The 19,646-nt window shown below is 45.1% G+C and overlaps 1 protein-coding gene across 1 annotated transcript in view; it reads left to right on the top strand.

Annotated features, from left to right (window-relative positions):
• The window catches only part of OPN4 (opsin 4), a 93,777-nt gene extending 87,219 nt beyond the window's left edge, over positions 1 to 6,558 (top strand). The window contains exon 15 of the mRNA XM_053309399.1: positions 1,987 to 6,558. Within this exon, the coding sequence (XP_053165374.1) occupies positions 1,987 to 2,271 (285 nt within the window). The 3' untranslated portion in view covers positions 2,272 to 6,558. The remainder of the gene's footprint in view (positions 1 to 1,986) is intronic.
• Positions 6,559 to 19,646: the final 13,088 nt, after the last annotated feature.

Below are 19,646 nucleotides of genomic sequence, written 5' to 3'. Positions count from 1 at the left end.
CACCTCCAGTTCACCAGTTACTTCCTCCATGTGTACAGCTACAGTGTTTTAAGTGCATTTAAAGTGTGAAATTGACACACCTGAGTGGTACTCAGGCACTGGCTGCAGCTCCTTTTTGAGTGTACAGTCAATAGCAACTCTGGGTTTGCTTCTGTAAGTGAAGTGACCCTCAGTCTCAATGAGCTTAATAGAAGTTATTACTGAGTAAACATGCTTTCAATTACACTGATGATCTGGTAGTTGGACTAACACCCTGACCAAGCATCTCATCTCTTCCTATTGGGAATTAAATTTTGCATGCTGTTTTAGCAGGCTTGCTTTGCCAACAACATTGTTCAAAGACACTGGTTCAGATTTCATGAGGAACCTACAGGTGAAACTCGGAAAATTAGAATATTGTGCAAAAGTCCATTAATTTCAGTAATGCAAATTAAAAGGTGAAACTGATATATGAGACAGACGCATTACATGCAAAGCGAGATAAGTCAAGCCTTAATTTGTTATAATTGTGATGATCATGGCGTACAGCTCATGAAAACCCCAAATCCACAATCTCAGAAAATTAGAATATTACATGGAACCAAGAAGACAAGGATTGAAGAATAGAACAATATCGGACCTCTGAAAAGTATACAGTGTACTGTGCTTGATTGGCCAGCAAACTCGCCTGACCTGACCCCATAGAGAATCTATGGGGCATTGCCAAGAGAAGGATGAGAGACATGAGACCAAACAATGCAGAATTGCTGAAGGCCGCTAATGAAGCATCCTGGTCTTCCATAATACCTCATCAGTGCCACAGGCTGATAGCATCCATGCCACGCCGCACTGAGGCAGTAATTGCTGCAAAAGGGGCCCAAACCAAGTACTGAATACATATGCATGCTTATACTTTTCAGAGGTCCGATATTGTTCTATTCTACAATCCTTGTCTTCTTGGTTCCATGTAATATTCTAATTTTCTGGGATTGTGGATTTGGGGTTTTCATGAGCTGTACGCCATGATCTTCACAATTATAACAAATTAAGGCTTGACTTATCTCGCTTTGCATGTAATGCGTCTGTCTCATATATCAGTTTCACCTTTTAATTTGCATTACTGAAATTAATGGACTTTTGCACGATATTCTAATTTTCCGAGTTTCACCTGTAGGTTAAAGCCTGCTCCTACACAAAGTCCCTGTGCCTTGGGAGCATGTGCTACCCCTCCCATGCCTATATGAGCATCTATTTCTGATTTAGGAAATAGTAAACCAAGATTGGTCATGATGTCTGAACTGACCAGTCTTGGTTTATTCTCACCTACTTACTTTAAAGAAATTGTAATCTGTAATCTACTTGAAACCTTAGTTACAGATTGTGGTTTATTTCAAGAAGGTACAGTAAGCTAGAATAAACCCAGATCAGTCAGTTCAAATGTTACAACCAATCTTGGTTTATTTTAATCTAAATCAGAAATAGACGCCTAAAAGTTGTGGAAAAGAATGCCAGAAGTTTGCAGTTACATTGTATCTATATTTTAACATGACTAGAGACACCATAATTATTTATTATTATTATTATTATTTATTCGATTTCAATAATGCCCTTCCAAAAATGGCTCAGTGTGGTTTACACAGAGAAATAATAAATAAATAAGATGGATCCCTGTCCCCAAAGGGCTCACAATCTAAAAAGAAACGTAAGATAGACACCAGCAACAGTCACTGGAGGTAATTGTGCTGGGGGTGGATAGGGCCAGTTACTCTCCCCCTGCTAAATAAAGAGAATCACTACATTAAAAGGTGCCTCTTTGCCAAATTAGCAGGGTAATAACACTTTAGTACCTCCCACACACATTGTTAGGAACTCTGATTTTACTTGACAGAGTGGATTTTCAAAGTGCATTTGGAAAGAAAACATTACTTTTTCTTTCCATGGGCTGTTGCCAATTGAGTGTTTCAGACTTCATCATATGTTTAAATTTCTCTTTGATGTCTACTTAAGACAGGTGAGGACCTGAATGCTTTTGGATTGACAGGGGAAGCTTCTGACTACAGACCTTCTTCAGCCCAGATACCCAGCATTATAGTGACCTTCAGCAATGTCCAGGGAACAGACCCACCTTCAGAATACAGCTCTGGTCCCTTGTACTCCAGGAACAGTGGCCATCGCTGGGACAAGGATGCCAGTAGCCAGCTAGAATGGCTGTACCAGGGTGTTGCCTTAGCTGCTACCTCAGAAAAAAGCATGTGTCAGCTTAGTGTAGAAAATCTTCCAAAACTTCTTTGAAGCAGGAAAAACCAACTTTCTTATAAGGATTCAAACAAGTTCGATCAAAGCTACAAAGAAGGGACTATTTCTTTTCTTTTCTTTCTTTCTTTCTTTTTTTTTTTTACAGTAGTTTGTTTTTTATGTTGATACTTATTCAACTCTTTCATTCAGAACAACAACAAATTATTCTTTGGATTTGGATAGACTGCTTGAGACTCCATCCAGGAAGTAGTGCGAGGGCAGGTGGGTTAAGGGGGCCCAGTCTGATCCTCAGAATGGCCTCTGCTCCCAATAACCCCCAGCCTTGCCCAGCTCAGTTTCTTTGTCTTGAGCCTAGAAGGAGGCAATGACTCTCTTTGACTCTCTCCCTACAACATCAGCAGCAGCAGCAGCAGCAGCAGCAGAGACCCTGTCGGAGTCCCCCCATTACGCACCAGCTGCTCACTCCTGCCTGTGAGCCAAGAGATGGGCAAATGGGAATGAGCAGCTGAGGTTTTTCAGAGGAGGCAAAGCCCTTGTAGCTGTTCATGCTGGGAAGGAGGGGGTTGAAGTTCACTTTTGTGTCTAGCTCTTCTGCCCTCAGTTCAGAAATATAGCCCCTGTTAAACATTAGCTGCTGACTGGGGAACTAATGTGTATATGTGTGTTTGTATAAGCTCTTGTGTTGAATCTACAGTCAAGAATTGTTTGTTTATTCTTGTCCTGCTGCTGTTACAAAGCTACTGCTGTGAGATGTTTTGTAAAAGGGGAAAAAATGGCAGAAGAGACAAGGGGAATAATTTTCATTACCTGGTTGTTTGAAACAGGTTGTGTAGGCAATCCTCCCTTCCTTTCTTGGTTTGGGCTTATTTTATTCCCCAAACATTCCTGCTAAAAAGCTAAGCACTTAAAACTGACAGAGGTATCAGATAAGTTTACCAGGAAGCTCTTCACACAGGGCTTTTGAAGCTCTTGAACTCACATCTCCACTGGAATGGAAGGGGTGTGTTCACATTTTGGCTAAATTTACCCCAAAGTCCCTGTGAGTTATCAGAGAGCAGTTCACACACAATTAGGGTTTTTTTTACTGTGCATTAGAGTGTAACCCGATTTATATCCAGGGTAAAAAAAAATCCACTATTTGTGTTAGGGTTTTTTGGACAATTTTGGGTTCGCAGTAAAGCCTCCCTGAAAACTCGTGGTAAAACCTGCTGTGCGTAAAAACTCCAGGGCAGCTGGTTCACACATGAGCCTTGTGTGGACAGTCTACACTGCTGCCTCACACTGACTCACTGACAGTCATAACTGTCGAACATCCAAGTCCAAGGCAAGCTGGAGAGGCAGGGGACATAGGAGAGAAGGAGGCAAGCAGAGAGGGAAACCGTTTGGCGACTCAGAGAGCTGTAGTTTATGGCTTCCCTTAGTCATAAGATGCCCCTACTGAGAGAGGAATGTTAGAGCTTGAAAGCAGGCTGTGGCATGGGAAATTTCTGGGATTACCTGATTCCCAGGGCCGACATGGTTCTGTTCTGAGGTGTTCGTATCCTGGCTCAAACTGCCTGTAGTTCCCTCCTCCGGGCAGCAACTCTGTGGGGTAGAGAGCAGGGAATTGGTGGCTCCTGGTCTGAGCCCCACAGCAGCTGATGAAACCAATGTGTGACTCAAGGCTCACCTTGATTCACTGCTGCAATCAGTCCTCCCCTTTTCAACAGGGATGGATCTCATGGTCAAGGCTTCTGAACACCACCAAGAGGCTTTACAGACAGGGCTGTTACCACAAATCTCCTTCAGAAGAGAGTGTGTGCATCCACACACCAGCCAAAGTTACCCCAAAGTCCCTTTGAGATCCTTGGACCCACTCCAGACACAAATCAGGCTTTGTCTTGTGAATTCGAGTTTATCTCGAGTTATTTCCCGGTTTTTAAAATGCTGGTTTTAAGCTACGTTTTCTGAAAAGGCCAGAGCAAATAGGAAGAGGCACTGATGTAGAACCACTAGCATGATAAGAGGGATACTCTCTTTAGAAATACAGATACAGCTCTTTAGTAATCTCCCCCACCAGGGGCGTAGCCACCCTTGGGCGACTGGGTTAAAAGAACCCAGGCCATCGCTCCTCAGGTGCTACACCTCGCGGCCCCAACACACCCTCCGTGTCATTCAACGCAGCAGGGGCTGGTTTAGCTCTGGTTTAGCTCTGGGCCCAGGAGTTAAATGCCCAGCATTCTCAGCATGGCCAGGAGCAGCTCTCTTTGCCTTAAAGGCAGGGAGAGCCACTGTGCTGTGAATGCAGCACTGTCCCCAATCTAGCTCCCAAAGGGGGCCGCAAGGCCCCATTCAGAAGTTAGATGGCCAGCGCTGTGTTTGCAGCGCGGCCAGGAGAGGCTCTCCCTGCCTTTAAGGCAGGGAGAACTGCGAACACAGCGCTGGCCTGGATCTAACTACCAAACAGGGCCGCATGGCCCCATTCAGGATACAGACCACACACACACCCGCGTCTGACGTCAGGGCTTGGCTAACCCCTGGGGTGGGGTGAGTGAGGCTGCTGCGGCAGCCAGACACGGGCCACTGCTGGCCTGGCTCCACTACTGCTCCCCCTCACCCATGGACAGAAGGAAAACAGAGAGGCATGCAATGTGAACTTGCAGAAACGGAAACTGAGAGCAGAGGGGAGGGGCTGCTTCCCTCAATGTCGTGAGTGTGATTCGAAGTGGCTCCACTCGACATTTACCCCACAACATTAAGCCATGTGCGAATAACTCCCTGGCCTCTTTATCACATGTTCTGCCCAACATTAATGGAGCAGGATGTGGGGAATAGAAGCTTAAGGCTCACTCCCATGCCTCACCACATATCAATCATGTGTAAATTGGCCCCATAATAGGGTATTTGGGGAGGCAAAGGTTAATCTTGAAACTAAGTCCATATTTGCCATATAATTTTTGAGTGTGTAGGGGTGATTCTTCATTATTATTATTATTATTATTATTTTATTTTATTATTTTTCGATTTCTATACCGCCCTTCCAAAAATGGCTCAGGGCGGTTTACACAGAGAAATAATAAATAAATAAGATCTCTCCCTGTCCCCAAAGGGCTCACAATCTAAAAAGAAACACAAGATAGACACCAGCAACTGTCACTGGAGGTACTGTGCTGGGGGTGGATAGGGCCAGTTACTCTCCCCCTGCTAAATAAAGAGAATCACCACATTAAAAGGTGCCTCTTTGCCAAATTAGCAGGGGTAAGATTGTAAGATTGTCAAGATCCCAGTGTGAAGATAATGCACAATAATCATCTTGTGCATGGGCAGTGTAACATGTGGATCATACCTCTGCAATAGTTTAAGAACATAAGAACAGCCCTGCTGGATCAGGCCAAAGGCCCATCTAGTCCAGCATCCCGTTTCGCACAGTGGCCCACCAGATGCTGCTGGAAGCCACAGACAGGAGCTGAGGGCATGCCCTCTCTCCTGCTGTTACTCCCCCGCAACTGGTACCCAGAGGCACCCCGCCCCCGAGGCTGGAGGTGGCCTACAGCCCTCCAACTAGTAACTAGAAGGTTCAGTATATATGTTATACTTATCACAAAGAGTCAGTCTCTGCATTAGTCATCATGTTGTACTTCTGAATTGTTTGGAGATGCTAGATACCAATGCCATGTGTGGGGGTGTCAACACATGACACAGACGTCCAACCTAGCGACTGGATCTACATCTTGTGCATGGGGTGGGTGGTGGGAATAAATCATCATGTGGAGGTGATTTGAAAGATTCTCTGTGTGATAACTGCACTGTATTCAGGGCTTCAATCAACACAATGGCAGTATCCAAGCCCTCAGTGAGTCCTGGACTAGGCACTTGAAGGATGAGAAGAAAAGAATTAGCCTTTGTGCCACCAATCAAAGATGGAACTACAAAGAAAGCTGGCATATCAGGAAGAAAGCAGCTCGATAACAATATGCCAGAATGGGTCACAGTTGGGTACTTCTTGTCCTTGCATAAAAGCTCCTGGACCAAGCGTGCTCAAAAGGGAGGTTCTGTTGTCATGTTCCCAGTGACAGAGAATAGTCTCCCCTTCAGCTCCTCCTGAATATGACAGGAGCTGTATCTAACGCAAGAGATAACAACCAAACAGAAAAGGCAGGTTAAGTTTTACTGGCAATCGGAACTGAGTCACTTTCTGTGGGAATGATAACATAACCAGAATGTATCTTGTGATATTTCACGATTTTGAATACCTTGATTGATCTTCTGTACTTTTCTTTTTAAACAATATATACCTATATAGATATATATTATATAAAGCCCAAAGCTGCCTCTGTGATGCCAAATGTCTGCCTGTGCTTGGTTTGTGACATTATTACTCCCCATTATTACTTTTAGACTGAAAACAAGATTATGAGGTCAATGAAGAAAGAAGGAAATAAATCTTTCAGAAACCAGGATGATTTCTTGTAAGCCAAATAAAAGATGAAAGAGATCTATTAAAACTCCTCCCTTCTTCTGTCAGTGCAGGATATTGGCCTCAGAGAGAAGGTATGCTAGATATTAAACAGATTGAGCAGAGATTTTTCTATCTCAAATAGGGAAAAGGGTAGAAAATGCTCTACGGTAAGAAGACTATTCACACAATTGCTATGAAAGTAGGACAAGCATCCTGTCTAGCTTTGAGAGCTGTGCGTGCTCCCCATTTTCAATGGTCTGTTAGCAATGTTCTTACAACTAGGTAGGAGCGGGGGGAGTGATGGTCTGTGAGACAGGAGCTGGGTAAGATGGCACCATCCTTCAAGCATTCGTACCCAGCATATTAATGAGGTAGGAGGAAAAGCCATCCTTTCCAACTCCTGTCTCACAGATGATCACTCCCCCTCCTTCTGCCTAGTTGTTTGCTAACAGACAATTGAAAATGGAGAGCCTACACAGCTCTCAAACCTGGATAGGATGCTTGTCCTAGCCCCTTAGTGATCGTGTGAACTGCCTTATTATGTAGCTTAGCACAATCCAATTCCCTCTCATCTTCTGTTCGCAAGGCTAATTCAGAGGTTTGGCTCTCCATGCTCCATATAGCAACTCTGAACCTTCTCCTGATCTGTCCCCTCAGAACATGCATTATATCCCTCCCGTGGACCCTTATACTCTCCTTCCCATGGGGAAGAGGGGGCAGGGTATTTTGAGAATGATCCAGAGTTAGTTCCAGTCATGCAGCTCAACTAAAAAGCATCGTGCCCGGGTTATGAATGTGCCTGAGATGCTTACAGTGGTAGAAGTTTGCACTGGGAACCATACTGGTGTGGGGACATAAGGTGGAAGCCCTTCCCTTCATCAGCTAAATATTTATTGACCCAGGTAACTGTTTAGAAAGTTATATTATAAAATGGAAAGAAGAAAAGAGAGCTAGTCTTGTGGCATCAAGCATTAATTGTCCTATTTGCTAAGCAGGGTTTACATAAGAACAGCCCTGCTGGATCAGGCCCAAGGCCCATCTAGTCCAGCATCCTGTTTCGCACAGTGGCCCACCAGTTTGCTTGGTTTGCATTTGGATGGGTGACTAGATGTGAGCACTGTCTGCTGTAAGATATTTCCCTTAGAAGAGGGGTTCTCAGACTGGGAGTCTGGGAACTGGGGCTCCACAGGAGGGCCCAAACTACTCAGAGGGCAGGGGCCTCACTCGACATGTCCAAGACGTGGAGATGGCCAGGGATGATGGGAGGTAGCTGGAGACAGATGCAGAAAACTACTTGGTTCCTCTGCTACTCACAAAACTAACAGCAGGCATAGCAGTGACACTTCTTTGGCAGATGGGCCAGGTGAGTGGAGAGCCACCCACTAGAGCTCATCTAGCGAGTAGCAAAAGAAGTGTCATTGCTGTGTCTGTCCTTGGCTTTGTGAGCAGCGGAGGAGCTGGGTGGTTTTCAGCCCCTGTACCCCTGTCTGCCACCCCATGCCTCAGAGAAGTCTGAACAGCTCTTCACTTCACGTTCTCAACAGTGTCTCTTCCTGAATTCTGGATTCGTGTACAAGCGGAGAGTACAAAGAATTAAGCGAGAAAGCCACGAAAAGACTGACTCCTTTTGCTTGATTCCTACTTGTGTGAATCAGTAGTTGCTGCTACTGAAAACTCTGATTCATACAAGTAGGAATCAATCAATAAATACCTAGTGAAAATAACTTGGATCCCAAAATTAGACTGGCAATCTCAGACACAAAGCCCAGGTTTGAAATACTAAGTAGGTGCAAGCAAGCTCATCCTTCCTCATTTAAAAGGTAAATGTGTTTTATTCATCTCTACCTGATCAAATCAATGTCTGACATCCTCAGCATCAAAGTGTTTGTTCTCCTAACATCAGTGAAGCACTAGTCCCTGTGCTGACCTGCCATGCTTCAAAAAATGGGCACTACTCTTGTGCAAAAGTGCAAATATTTTTCCAGAGCTTACCTGTGCACCAGGAACACTCTGCTAGACTGGATACATGTTGCTTGACCCTTAGCAACATGTTTTTAATCAACACATCATTAATCAGGATGTCATCCAGTAGCTTTAAACAATGGGGAAGGTCATGCAGCTCTATATATTATTTTAGTGGGTCACACTATCAAAATGTTTGAGAATCCATGCCTTAGGGGATGTGATATATAACTGTAGCTCAGTGGTAGGGAATCTGCTTGCTCACAGAAGGCCCTAGAATTCATCCCTGCTGGGATAGACTCTTGCCTGAAACTTTTGGAGAGCTACTGCCAGTCAGTGTGTAGACACTTCTGAGCTAGATGGACCAATGGTCCCGCTTGGTATGAGGCAGCTTTCTGTGTTCCTAAAAAGAGTGTTGCAACTTTTTGGAGACTTGGGGGACTCAACTGAAATCCTCCACCCTCTAGTCTCCCCAAACTAAATTAGATTTTCTTCAACTAAGGCTGCAGTCCTATGCACATGTGCTGGTTAGATTCCATTGAATATAATGAGGCTATGCTTGACTAACAAGCAGAAGGTTGCCGGTTCGAATACCTGCTGGTTCTATATCAGGCAGCAGTGATATAGGAAGATGCTGGAAGGCATCATCTCATACAGTGTGGGAGATGGCAATGGTAAACCCCTGTATTCTACCCAAAGAAAACCACAGGGCTCTGTGGGTGCCAGGAGTCAAAATCGACTTGACGGCCCACTTTACCTTTATTATCAAGAGCAGCCTAACCCAGGCTAGGGCAGCCCCGCCTGGGTTAGGGGGCTCATGTGGCACCCGGGATCACTCCTAGTCCTGGTGCTCCCGCCCTACCAAACTCTGCTTTTCACCCCGGACTCTAGGTGGTGAACAACAACAATACCAATAACTATTTTTTAAAAAAATTAAAGGGCAAAAGCCTGGCAAAACAAGCAGGTCTTATGAAGGGCCTTAAAAGCAACTAAGGAGGGGGCTGAATAAATCTGGGGTGGGGAGAGTGTTCCAAAGAAGAGGGGTGGCCACAGAGAAGGCCCTCCCACAGGCCCAGGCACCACGCACTACACCAGGGCCAAGGGACACTAAGGAGGGCCAGCTGAGAAGACCTCACAGGATGGAATATAACTGCCCGAGAGAGGCGATCCCGGAGGTATACAGGTGCTAAGCCCATAAAGGTTTTGTAGGGGAGAACCAGCACTTTGAATTGGACCCGGAAGCAAACAGGCAACCAGTGCAGCGACCATAAAAGAGGTGTGACACTATCAAATCTACAGCCCCCCATAAGGAAGCAGGCCGCTGCATTCTGGACTAGATGAAGCTAACGAAGCTTCCCTTTAGCCAGGGTTGTGTGTCTGCTCAGGCTGCGTGGAAGAGCTCCCAGCTGAGGGAGGATCCCTCAATGCACTACATTCCTGGTGCACTGAGGGATGCCGGAGGACTTCCTCCTCTGGCTCCCTGCGCCACCGCTTGTGTGCCACAGCAAGCAGCAGAGCAAACTGGGGAGGGTGGTCATGTGTGGGGAGGCAAGCAGAAACCTGCCTCCACACAAGCCCTCCCCGCCTGCCAGCCCATATGGTCCTGTACATGACCTTAATTAGTCAGAGACTGCATTGACGTTGGATGCTGGTGTGTGTGTGAGCGAGTGAAACCAGGACTTCCAGCAGCCAGTCTCTGGTATTTCACCTCCTGTACCACCAGGACTTGGGTCCCTCAACATGCCAGAGATACTCTGGGACTCAAGAGTACCCACTAAGCTGTAGTGCTGGCCTGGACCATGTTAGTTTGACTCCAGGCAGAACATGATCGGTTGATTTGACAAGGCCAAAGAGGATCAGGCCCTCAACCACTGCCTCTGTGCCAGCTCTCTGAGTAATGCCTCATCTTGTCCAGGACCACGCTATTGGCTCTCCATCTACACTAGACCCAGAATCCCACACCCCAACCCAGGTGTGGCTGACCTCTCATCTGGGCCAAGGCCTGACAGTTCTGGACTGTGCTTTCTTTGTTCTCAGAGCAGAACATTCAGCCATCAATCTGGTCAAATCACAAAATGTAGGTTGCTGATCCACTCCTCCCTCCCTCCCATCCTTCCCCCCATTCCTCATTCTCCTGCTCTGCCCATACAAGTACACCCGTGTGGACTGTTCCTTCTCCTTCCCCCATCAGCAGTCCTCTTCTTGCATGTGAATAGATGCACTTATGGGAGGGCTGCATGTACTTAATGGCATCTAGAGAGGAGATATTAGATCTGGGTCTATTGCTTTTCATTGTTATTACATTTTTTGTGAATCACTTGAAAAGGCATCAAATATTTCTTGTAAATAAACACTGTGAGACCCAGAGACTGATGGATTTGTGGGGTTTGAAAGCTTGCAGGAGTTCTAAGGATTAATTGCCTCCTTGTGGCAGTGTTTATTTCTGTTAACATATTTTGGTGTATGCAACATTCTTCATTACTACTCTGGTATAACTTTACTCATGGTGGATATTGAAGAAATGCTTCCCTGGCTGGTAATGTCTTCTGAATCTAGACTGTAATGTTCAGCGTGTACCAGAGAAGATTCTCTGTCTATAAAAAGCACAACAGCTGTTAGAATGTATCTGCTTTCAAGAGGATTGAAATGTGGGTATTAATTAGTGAATAACTTGCCCCTGTAACATTTAAAGTCTCCTGTATGTGTGTGAACTAGACATCTGTTCTGTTCTCCCCTCACTGAAGAATACAGAGAAGGATTTCCCTCCCCAAATCTAGGGTTCAATACGAGATAAAACAGGCTACAATTTGGCAGAAAAACTCTGGAAAGTCATCCACATAGAAGGTCACCACTGTAGTGGTGATAAAAATCCCACCAATCAAGCATATATGGTAATCTACACTGGGTGCCAAAACCTAAGAATTGCCCTCTTGGATCAGGTCAAAAGTTCATCAAGTCCAGCATTCTGTTTTTTACAATGGCCAATCAGATGTATCTGGGATTCCTGCAAGCAGGGCATGAAGGCAATAGCTTGCCCCATCGGTTTGCTTCATCAGCAACTGGTATTTAGGGTATACTGCCTCTGAATATGGAAGTTCTGTATAGCCATGAGTAATAGACCTATCCATGAATTCGTCTAATCTTCTTTTAAGCCTCTTACTCAGGGCTAATGCATGGAGTAAAGGAATATAAAAAGGGCATGAAAGTTTCCTTCTGTCTTGCTCAAATAAGGAAAGCAAACAAGAATACAAACTCCAGGGAAATGAAATGTAAGGTGACTGTATGAAAAAATAATTTGAGGAGCTTATGGCTAAAACCATTAACCTGAACAATACAAACTTCTTTAAATACTTCAGAAGCAAGAAACCTACCGGGGAGGCGGTTGGACCGTTAGCTGACAAAAGGGGGGGGGGGAAATGCTTATGGGGATGCTTAACAAGCCTTGCTAAAGGAGAGTCCGCATGGCTTTTGCAACGGCAAGTCCTGTCTCACTAACCTTTTAGGGTTCTTTGAGAGTGAAAACAAACACATGAACAGAGGTAGGTCTGAGTGGCATAACTAATCACGACAGAGATCTTGGGGTTATGGTGTATAGCTCAATTAAAACATTGACCCAGTGTGTGGCAGCCATGAAAAAGGCACATTCCATGCTAGGGACCATTAGAAGGAGGACTGAAAATAAAACTCTTAATATTATAACGTTCTTCAGGGACGGAGCCAGCATTAGGCAAACGGGTTCAAAGAATCTGGGCAACCACCAATCAGGGGCCACGAGCTCCACCCCAGACACGCCACCCACATCTGACATCAGACGCTGGGGCATTATTTCAGTCCCAAACAGGGCCATGCGGTCCCATTTGGAGCCAAAATTGGCCCACGCTGCATTGGCAGTGCGACTGGAGTGACTCTCCCTGCCTTAAAGGTAGGGAGAGCTGCTCCTAGTCTAGCTGCCAATGCAGAGCAATCTTCCTCCCAAACGGGGCCATGTGGCCCCATTTAGGAGAGAGTTAGGCCCACGCTGCATTGACAGCGCTGCTGGAACAGCTCTCCCTGCCTTTAAAGTAGGGAGAGTCGCTCCGGCTCACACTGCCCAATGCAGCGTGGGACGATCTCCCTTCCAAATGGGGCCGCATGGCCCCATTTGGGAGGGAGACCATGCCCCCTGTGTCTGATGTCAGATGCGGGGGCATAGCTAGCCAGTTCCCTGCGTCTGACATCAGATGTGGTGGCCACACACAGGCCACCGCCAGCCTCGCTATGCTCCTGATGCTCTTACACAAATCCACGGAGTGACCACATTTGGAACAGAGTGTAGTGTGGGTTGCCACATCTCAAGAAGGAAATTGCAGAGCTGGGAAAGGTGCAGAAGATGACAACCCAAATTATCACTAGTTATCACCTTATGAGAGAGGCTATGGCATCACCTTATGCCAAATTATCACCTTATGAGAGAGGCTATGGCATATTTTGGGCTTTTTAGTTTAGAAAAGTGAAGACATGATAGAAGTTTATAAAATTATGCATGATGTGGAAAAAGTGGATAGAGAGGAGGTTTTCCCCCTCTCTCACAACTCTAGGAGTCATTAAATGAAGCTGATTGGCAGAAGATTTAGGACAAGGATTTGGAATGGACTTCTTCTAACAGCACATAATTAGTCTATGAAATTTGTTGCCATAGAATGTGGTTGTGGCCACTAGCTTAGAAGAGTTTGAACCTATGACACAGCCCCCCAGATCCTGAAGTATTTACCCACGGACCCTCATTCCACTGATAATTTTATATATTATAATTTTATAATTAAAATTCAAGGGGAAAAACGTGTACTATATTTGATTATAAATTATGTTTCTGGGGAGCTACCTTTAATTATATATTTTAATTTTCCATGGACCAACCTGGATCTAGCCCATGGACCCCAGGATAAAAACACCTGTTATTGGGGGCAGGGGGAGTTCAGGAATGAATATTTAAAAGACCACTTTGTAATATGGTCAGGAGAAGGAGCAGTCACTAAACACACTTTTGAGAGAATATATCCCATTGAATCAAATGGGACTTATTTCTGAGAAAACAAATGTGGGATTTCACTGTATAATTGTCATCTTCATGTATTGTCCACTTTTGCCTTTTTGGGACTTTAATGTGTGCAACACAGCACCACCAGGTGGAACCACAGTTATAATTCTACTTTGGGCTGATGAGAGAAGAGCAATACCTGAAAGAAACAGAATGTGTCAAGTATAGGAGCATGGAGTGAAATTTGTGTATAGGAATAGTGATACTGGTGAGTTTTTGTGGAGGACAGGAAAAGATGGGTCTGACTCCTAGAATGGGAGGCTGATCCCCCCTCTTCTCAATTTGATTCAATTTTTCTGATCTACACTCAGGTTACCTGCTATTTCCTATAAGTGAATGTCATCCATGTTGGAATTTGACAAGCTTATAGTGATTCTGTTACCAGATGATGAGTTATTCCTTTATGAACACTAATAAGGGATTTTATGGTTCATCTGCTTGACCTTGTCTGCATCCTGTGTAGGATTTGAACCATAAAATATCCATTTCTTTTTGTTGCCCTGATATTCTGATTTGAAAATGGACAGGGGTTGGCTGTCTGTTGCTGCTGCTGCTGCTGTTGAGTGCCTGCTGGCAGAAGAGGGAGAGGGTGAGACCATCGGCCAGCCCCCTGCCTGACCTGTGGGACTGTGGCCTCTGGCTGTGGCTGCTCTGCAGGATCGGGGCCCAGGAGTGACTCAGCAGTCCCTGCACTCCATCTGACCAGGGTGGTCATCTCTGGGCCTATAAAGGGACTCTGCTTGTGGCGGCAGGCCCACCACCATCCGGGTCAACACCAAAGGGGGTTGCCCCTTTGGGGAAGCCACTTCGGGGGACAGTGAGGGTGAGGGCCAGATGTCCTGGCCCAAGAATTCACATTGGTGGGTATTTAATGTTGCGGCTTCTGTTTTAATTAGTCCTGGTTTTGTTTTAATTCTGTTTTAATTCTTTTTATAAATGTGTCTGAGCTTATCTGGAGATGGGGAGACAGGGACCATATCCAGCGATCATGGGGCAGCAATTCCAGTGGTGGTGGGGAACAGAAGAAGTAACGTTGGCAGGTCAGCGGGCCATTACAGGGGAAGGGGACTTGGAAACCTAATAGCTGTTTCCCCTTCCGGCTGTCCTGCCAGCTCTTTGATCTTGGGGAGGAGTGCCAACCAAACTTGGAACCCACCCTTGCTCCTTTGTAATGCCAGGTTGGTCCAGAACAAATCAGAAACCATCCATGATTTGATTCTGGATGAAGGCACCCGCCAACCTGGTATGTATTACAGAGACCTGGCTGGGGGAGGCTGGGGGCCCAGTGTGGCCCCAGATTCTCCCTCCAGGGTACTCTGTTGAGGAGTGGGTGAGGGACTGTGGGTGGGGAAGTGGAGTGGCTGTGGTCTTTAAGAATAAACTTTCCCTTACCAGAATCCCTGTTGAAGTGTCAAACCATATCAAATGTGTGTACTTAAGCTTGGGGACCAGAGATAGACTGGGACTTCTGTTGGTGTACTGATTGAGAAGACACAGGCTGCTCAACAGAGTCCCTAACTGAGCTGACGGACTTGGTCTCAGGCTTGGTGTTGGAGTCCCCCAGGCTTGTGGCACTGGGGGACTTTAATGTTCATTTTGGGACCAAATTGTCCAGGGCAGCTCAGGAGTTCATAGCGGCCATGACGACTATGGGCCTATCTCAAGTGGTCTCGGGACCGACACACAGTGCTGGTCACATGCTTGATTTGGTCTTTCACTCTGATCAGGGTGGTGTTCCGTGGGTGGGAATCCTGTGATTTCCCCATTGTCATGGATGGACTACCATCTGCTTAAGGTTGGACTTACAATCACTTTCCACCTTTGCAGGAGTGAGGGACCTATTAGGATGGTCCACTCGAGAAGGTTATTGGATCCAATAGGATTTCAAGAAGCCTTGGAGGGATTAAATGTTGGCTCTGCCCATGAGCCTGTTGATGACCTGGTGGAGAATTGGAACAGCAAACTCACCGGAGCAGTAGACATGATCGCTCCTAAGCATCCTCTCTAACCCACTTCAAAACTGGCCCCTTGGTATACAGAAGAACTATGGGGGCTTGAGCGGTGAGGTAGACAACTGGAGCACAAGTGGATAAAGACTCGGCTCAAATCTGACAGATTGTAACATAAAGCACATTTGAAGACCTATGCTCAGGCAATACGTGCAGCAAAGGAGCGATTCTTTTCTGCCCATATTGCATCCGCACGTTCAGGATGCGGAGATGTCCAGAGTTGTGGAGTTGTCCAGAGTTGTGAGAGGGCTAGTATGTGCCCCTTGAATCATAATCTGGAACCATTGATTACCCTCTCTGACATGTTTAACAAATTATTTGTGGAAAAAATATCTCGTATTCGGACTGACTTAGACTCTATCTCCACAATTACTTCAATGTCTGATGTGGAGGTGTCCAGTGGTTCCTCTTGTGTGATTAGGTTGGATCAGTTCTAGTTTGTGACTCCTGAGGATGTGGACAAGCTGATTGAAACGGTGCGGCCTACCACCTGTTCTCTTGACCCTTGCCCAACATGGCTTATACTATCTGCCAGGGGCTGGTTGTAGAGTGCCTTGTAGAAATTATAAATGCTTCTCTGAGGCAAGGCAGGATGCCTTCTTGTCTTAAGGAGGCAATTATTAGACTTCTGAAGAAGCCTACCTCAGAGTTAAGCAACTTAGGTAATTGAAAAGGTGGTGGCTTCCCAGTTCCAGACAGTCTTGGAGGAAACGGATTATCTTGACCCATTTCAAACTGGCTTTGGGCGGGCTATGGGGTGGAGACTGCCTTGGTCGGCCAGATGGATGATCTCCAATTGGGAATTGACAGAGGAAATGTGACTCTGTTGGTCCTTTTGGACCTCTCAGCGGCTTTCAATACTATCAACCATAGTATCCTTCTGGAGCATCTGAGGGGGCTAGGAGTGGGAGGCACTGCTTTGCAGTGGTTCCGCTCCTACCTCTCAGGAAGGTTCCAGATGGTGTCCCTTGGAAACTGCTCTTCTTCAAAGTCTGAACTTTTGTATGGTGTGCCTCAGGGCTAAATATTGTCTCCGATATTGTTTAACATCTACATGAAACTGCTGGGAGATATAATCATGAGATTTGGTGAAGGGTGCTTTCAGTATGCTGATGATACCCAAATCTATTTCTCCATATCAGCATCATCCTGCCTGGAGTTAGTGATGGACTGGATGAAGGATAACAAACTGAGACTGAATCCAGATAAGACGGAGGTACTCATTGTGCAGGGTCGAAACTTGAGAGACAATTTTGATCTGCCTGTTCTGGATGGGGTAACACTTCCCCAGAAGGAACAGGTATGCAGTCTAGGGGTGCTTCTGGATCCAAGCCTCTCCCTGGTGTCCCAGGTTGAGGCAGTGGCCAGCAGTGCCTTCTATCACCTTTGGCTGATATGCCAGCTGTGTCTGTTTCTTGAGATGAACGACCTCAAAACAGTGGTACATCTGCTGGTAACCTCCAGACTGGATTACTGCAATGCACTCTATGTGGGGCTGCCCTTGTATGTAGTCCGGAAACTACATTTGGTACAGAATGTAGCAGCCAGGTTGCTTTCTGGGTCTTCTCGGAGAGATCATATTACTCCCGTATTGAAGGAGCTACACTGGCTGCTGATATATTTCCGGGCAAAATGCAAGGTGTGGTTTATAACCTATAAAGCCCTAAATGGCTTGAGCCCTGAGTATTTAAGAGAACATCTTCCTTGTCATGAACCCCAGTGCCCATTGAGATCATCCGGAGAGGTTCATCTGCAGTTGCCACAGGTTCATCTGGTATCTACTCAGGGACGGGCCTTCTCTGCTACTGCCTCAAGGCTTTGGAATGCGCTCATTACTGAAATAAGAGCCTCCCCATCTCTGACAGCTTTTAAAAAGTCTTTAAAGAAACATCTGTTCACTGAGACTTTTAATTAATATTGTTTTAATGGTTTTAATGTTGTTTTAAAATATTACTTTACAATTTTTAAATTGTTGTAATGGTTTAAACTTTCTGGGTTTTTTAATTTTAACGATTGTTTTACTTTTTCTGTTTTTATTTTGTTGTAAACCACTCAGAGATGTAAGTTTTGAGTGGTATAAAAATATGTCAAATAAATAAATAAAATGATACAGGTTGCGTAACCCTTATGCGGACTGCTTGAGACCAAAAGTGTTCTGGATTTTGGAATATTTGCATAATGAGATATCTTGGGCATGGGATCCAAGTCTAAACACGAAAGTTAACTGTATTTTTTTAAAAAAGGTTTTATTTAAAGTATAAAAACAATTAAGCATTGAATTTACAATAACTACAGGTCTTTTTGACATTTTCGACATGTACTGTACCTTTACCAAACTGCGCAGGCACCAACAGAGCGCCAAAGCAGATGCCAACAGAGCAGGCGCCAAACTGAGCAGGGAGTGGAGGAGGGGGCTTTCCTTTTCCCCTCTAGCGCCAAAGCGAGAACCTCAAAAACATTAAAAAGCTTCACAATAAAAACAGAGCCACAACTAGGGAGAATTCCAGACAAAACCCTTGTCACTAACAGCCTTCTGAAATAAGTAAGTTTTGACTGCATGTTTAAAAGCAGCAACATTGGGAATCTGCGAGCGAGTGAGATGAGGCGTTTTGTTTTTTGTTTTTGTTATGGCGTGGTGTCCAGATTTTGGAGCATTCTGGATTTTGGATGTCCACTTAAGGAATACTCTACCTGTAGTAGAACAACTTGCTTGATTGATGTGAGCAAAGGTATAGATGGACTATAGGGCAACTTGTCTGGGTCTGAGGAGGAATGGTTTTCTGCATCAGTGGTGGCCCATCACTCATCAGAGGGCTGGCTCCTGCAGGTTCTCCCCCCGCCTTCCTCAGTTGAGCACACCTTTGTGACTTTGCCACTTTACTTCTGGCCATTGCTTTTTGTAGTGGTTGTTTTTTAAAACCAACACCAGTTTTATCACTATTACAATATTTCAACCTCTCAGGCAGAAGCCACACATTCAATTCCTCTAGGTTATTTCTTTTTATTAGCCTATATTCCTTAAGTAAAGTAAATGTATGAGATCGCCCAGCATGTAATCCACACCGATTCAAGATGGCAGGTGCATGAACATCTGAGGCACAAGTGGGCTACCTTGTGGACCGTCTAAGTGATCTGAACCAAATTTGATACAGTTGTACTGAGTGACACCTCAATGGTGTAGTTTGTGATGATGTCATCCACTCAGTTCAAGATGGCAGACACATAAACATTTGAGGCACAAGTGGGCTAACTTGTGGACCACCTAACTGTGTGTTGTTTGTTGTGTGGTCAAGATAAAGATTCAGTTAAAGAAAAAACTTTTGGTTTACAAGTAGTCCAGTCGTTTTAGGTCAATTTTTGGTGGGGAGCAATCCAAATGTTTTGAAAATCAGAATAGATGTGGAGGACACTGTTGTAAGTAACATACTAAAAGTCCTGGGTTGAAGACCTTTGTGGCTGGGGATGATGGGAGTTATAGCAGAGTAAACCACTTTGGAAACATTTTTGTTGAAAAGTAGTATATAAATGTTTGTTGTTATTGTTGTTGTACCAAGGTTGGAGTGGGCCTGGAGACGAAATTTTAAAATGGGCCCCTCGCTGCCTTCCTCTGCTTCTCCTGGCCCCATGTCTCTGCTGCAGAAGAACATTAAGGACATGTGTAGTACAGTGTAGCAGATTAACAAGAGGACAGGAGTCTACAGTTACAAGCCAGGTGTAAATAACAGCAGAACTATATTACCTATAGTTTCTCTAACAGCATGGTGTTCACAGTACATTATAATGCTTATTAATCCTTGCCTGTAAGCCAAGTAACTATAGTTTCAATTTAACAAATAAAAAAATTCTGACAGACAATTGCCCAAGGCTTCCACTCTACCTAATAGACCACACCAGCACACACACACACACACACAAAAGCATGTCA

Source organism: Hemicordylus capensis, chromosome 3, assembly GCF_027244095.1.
Source record: "Hemicordylus capensis ecotype Gifberg chromosome 3, rHemCap1.1.pri, whole genome shotgun sequence".
NCBI lineage: Eukaryota > Metazoa > Chordata > Lepidosauria > Squamata > Cordylidae > Hemicordylus > Hemicordylus capensis.
The sequence above is the reverse complement of the archived record's forward strand: the minus strand, read 5'-3'. Positions and strand labels throughout refer to the sequence as shown.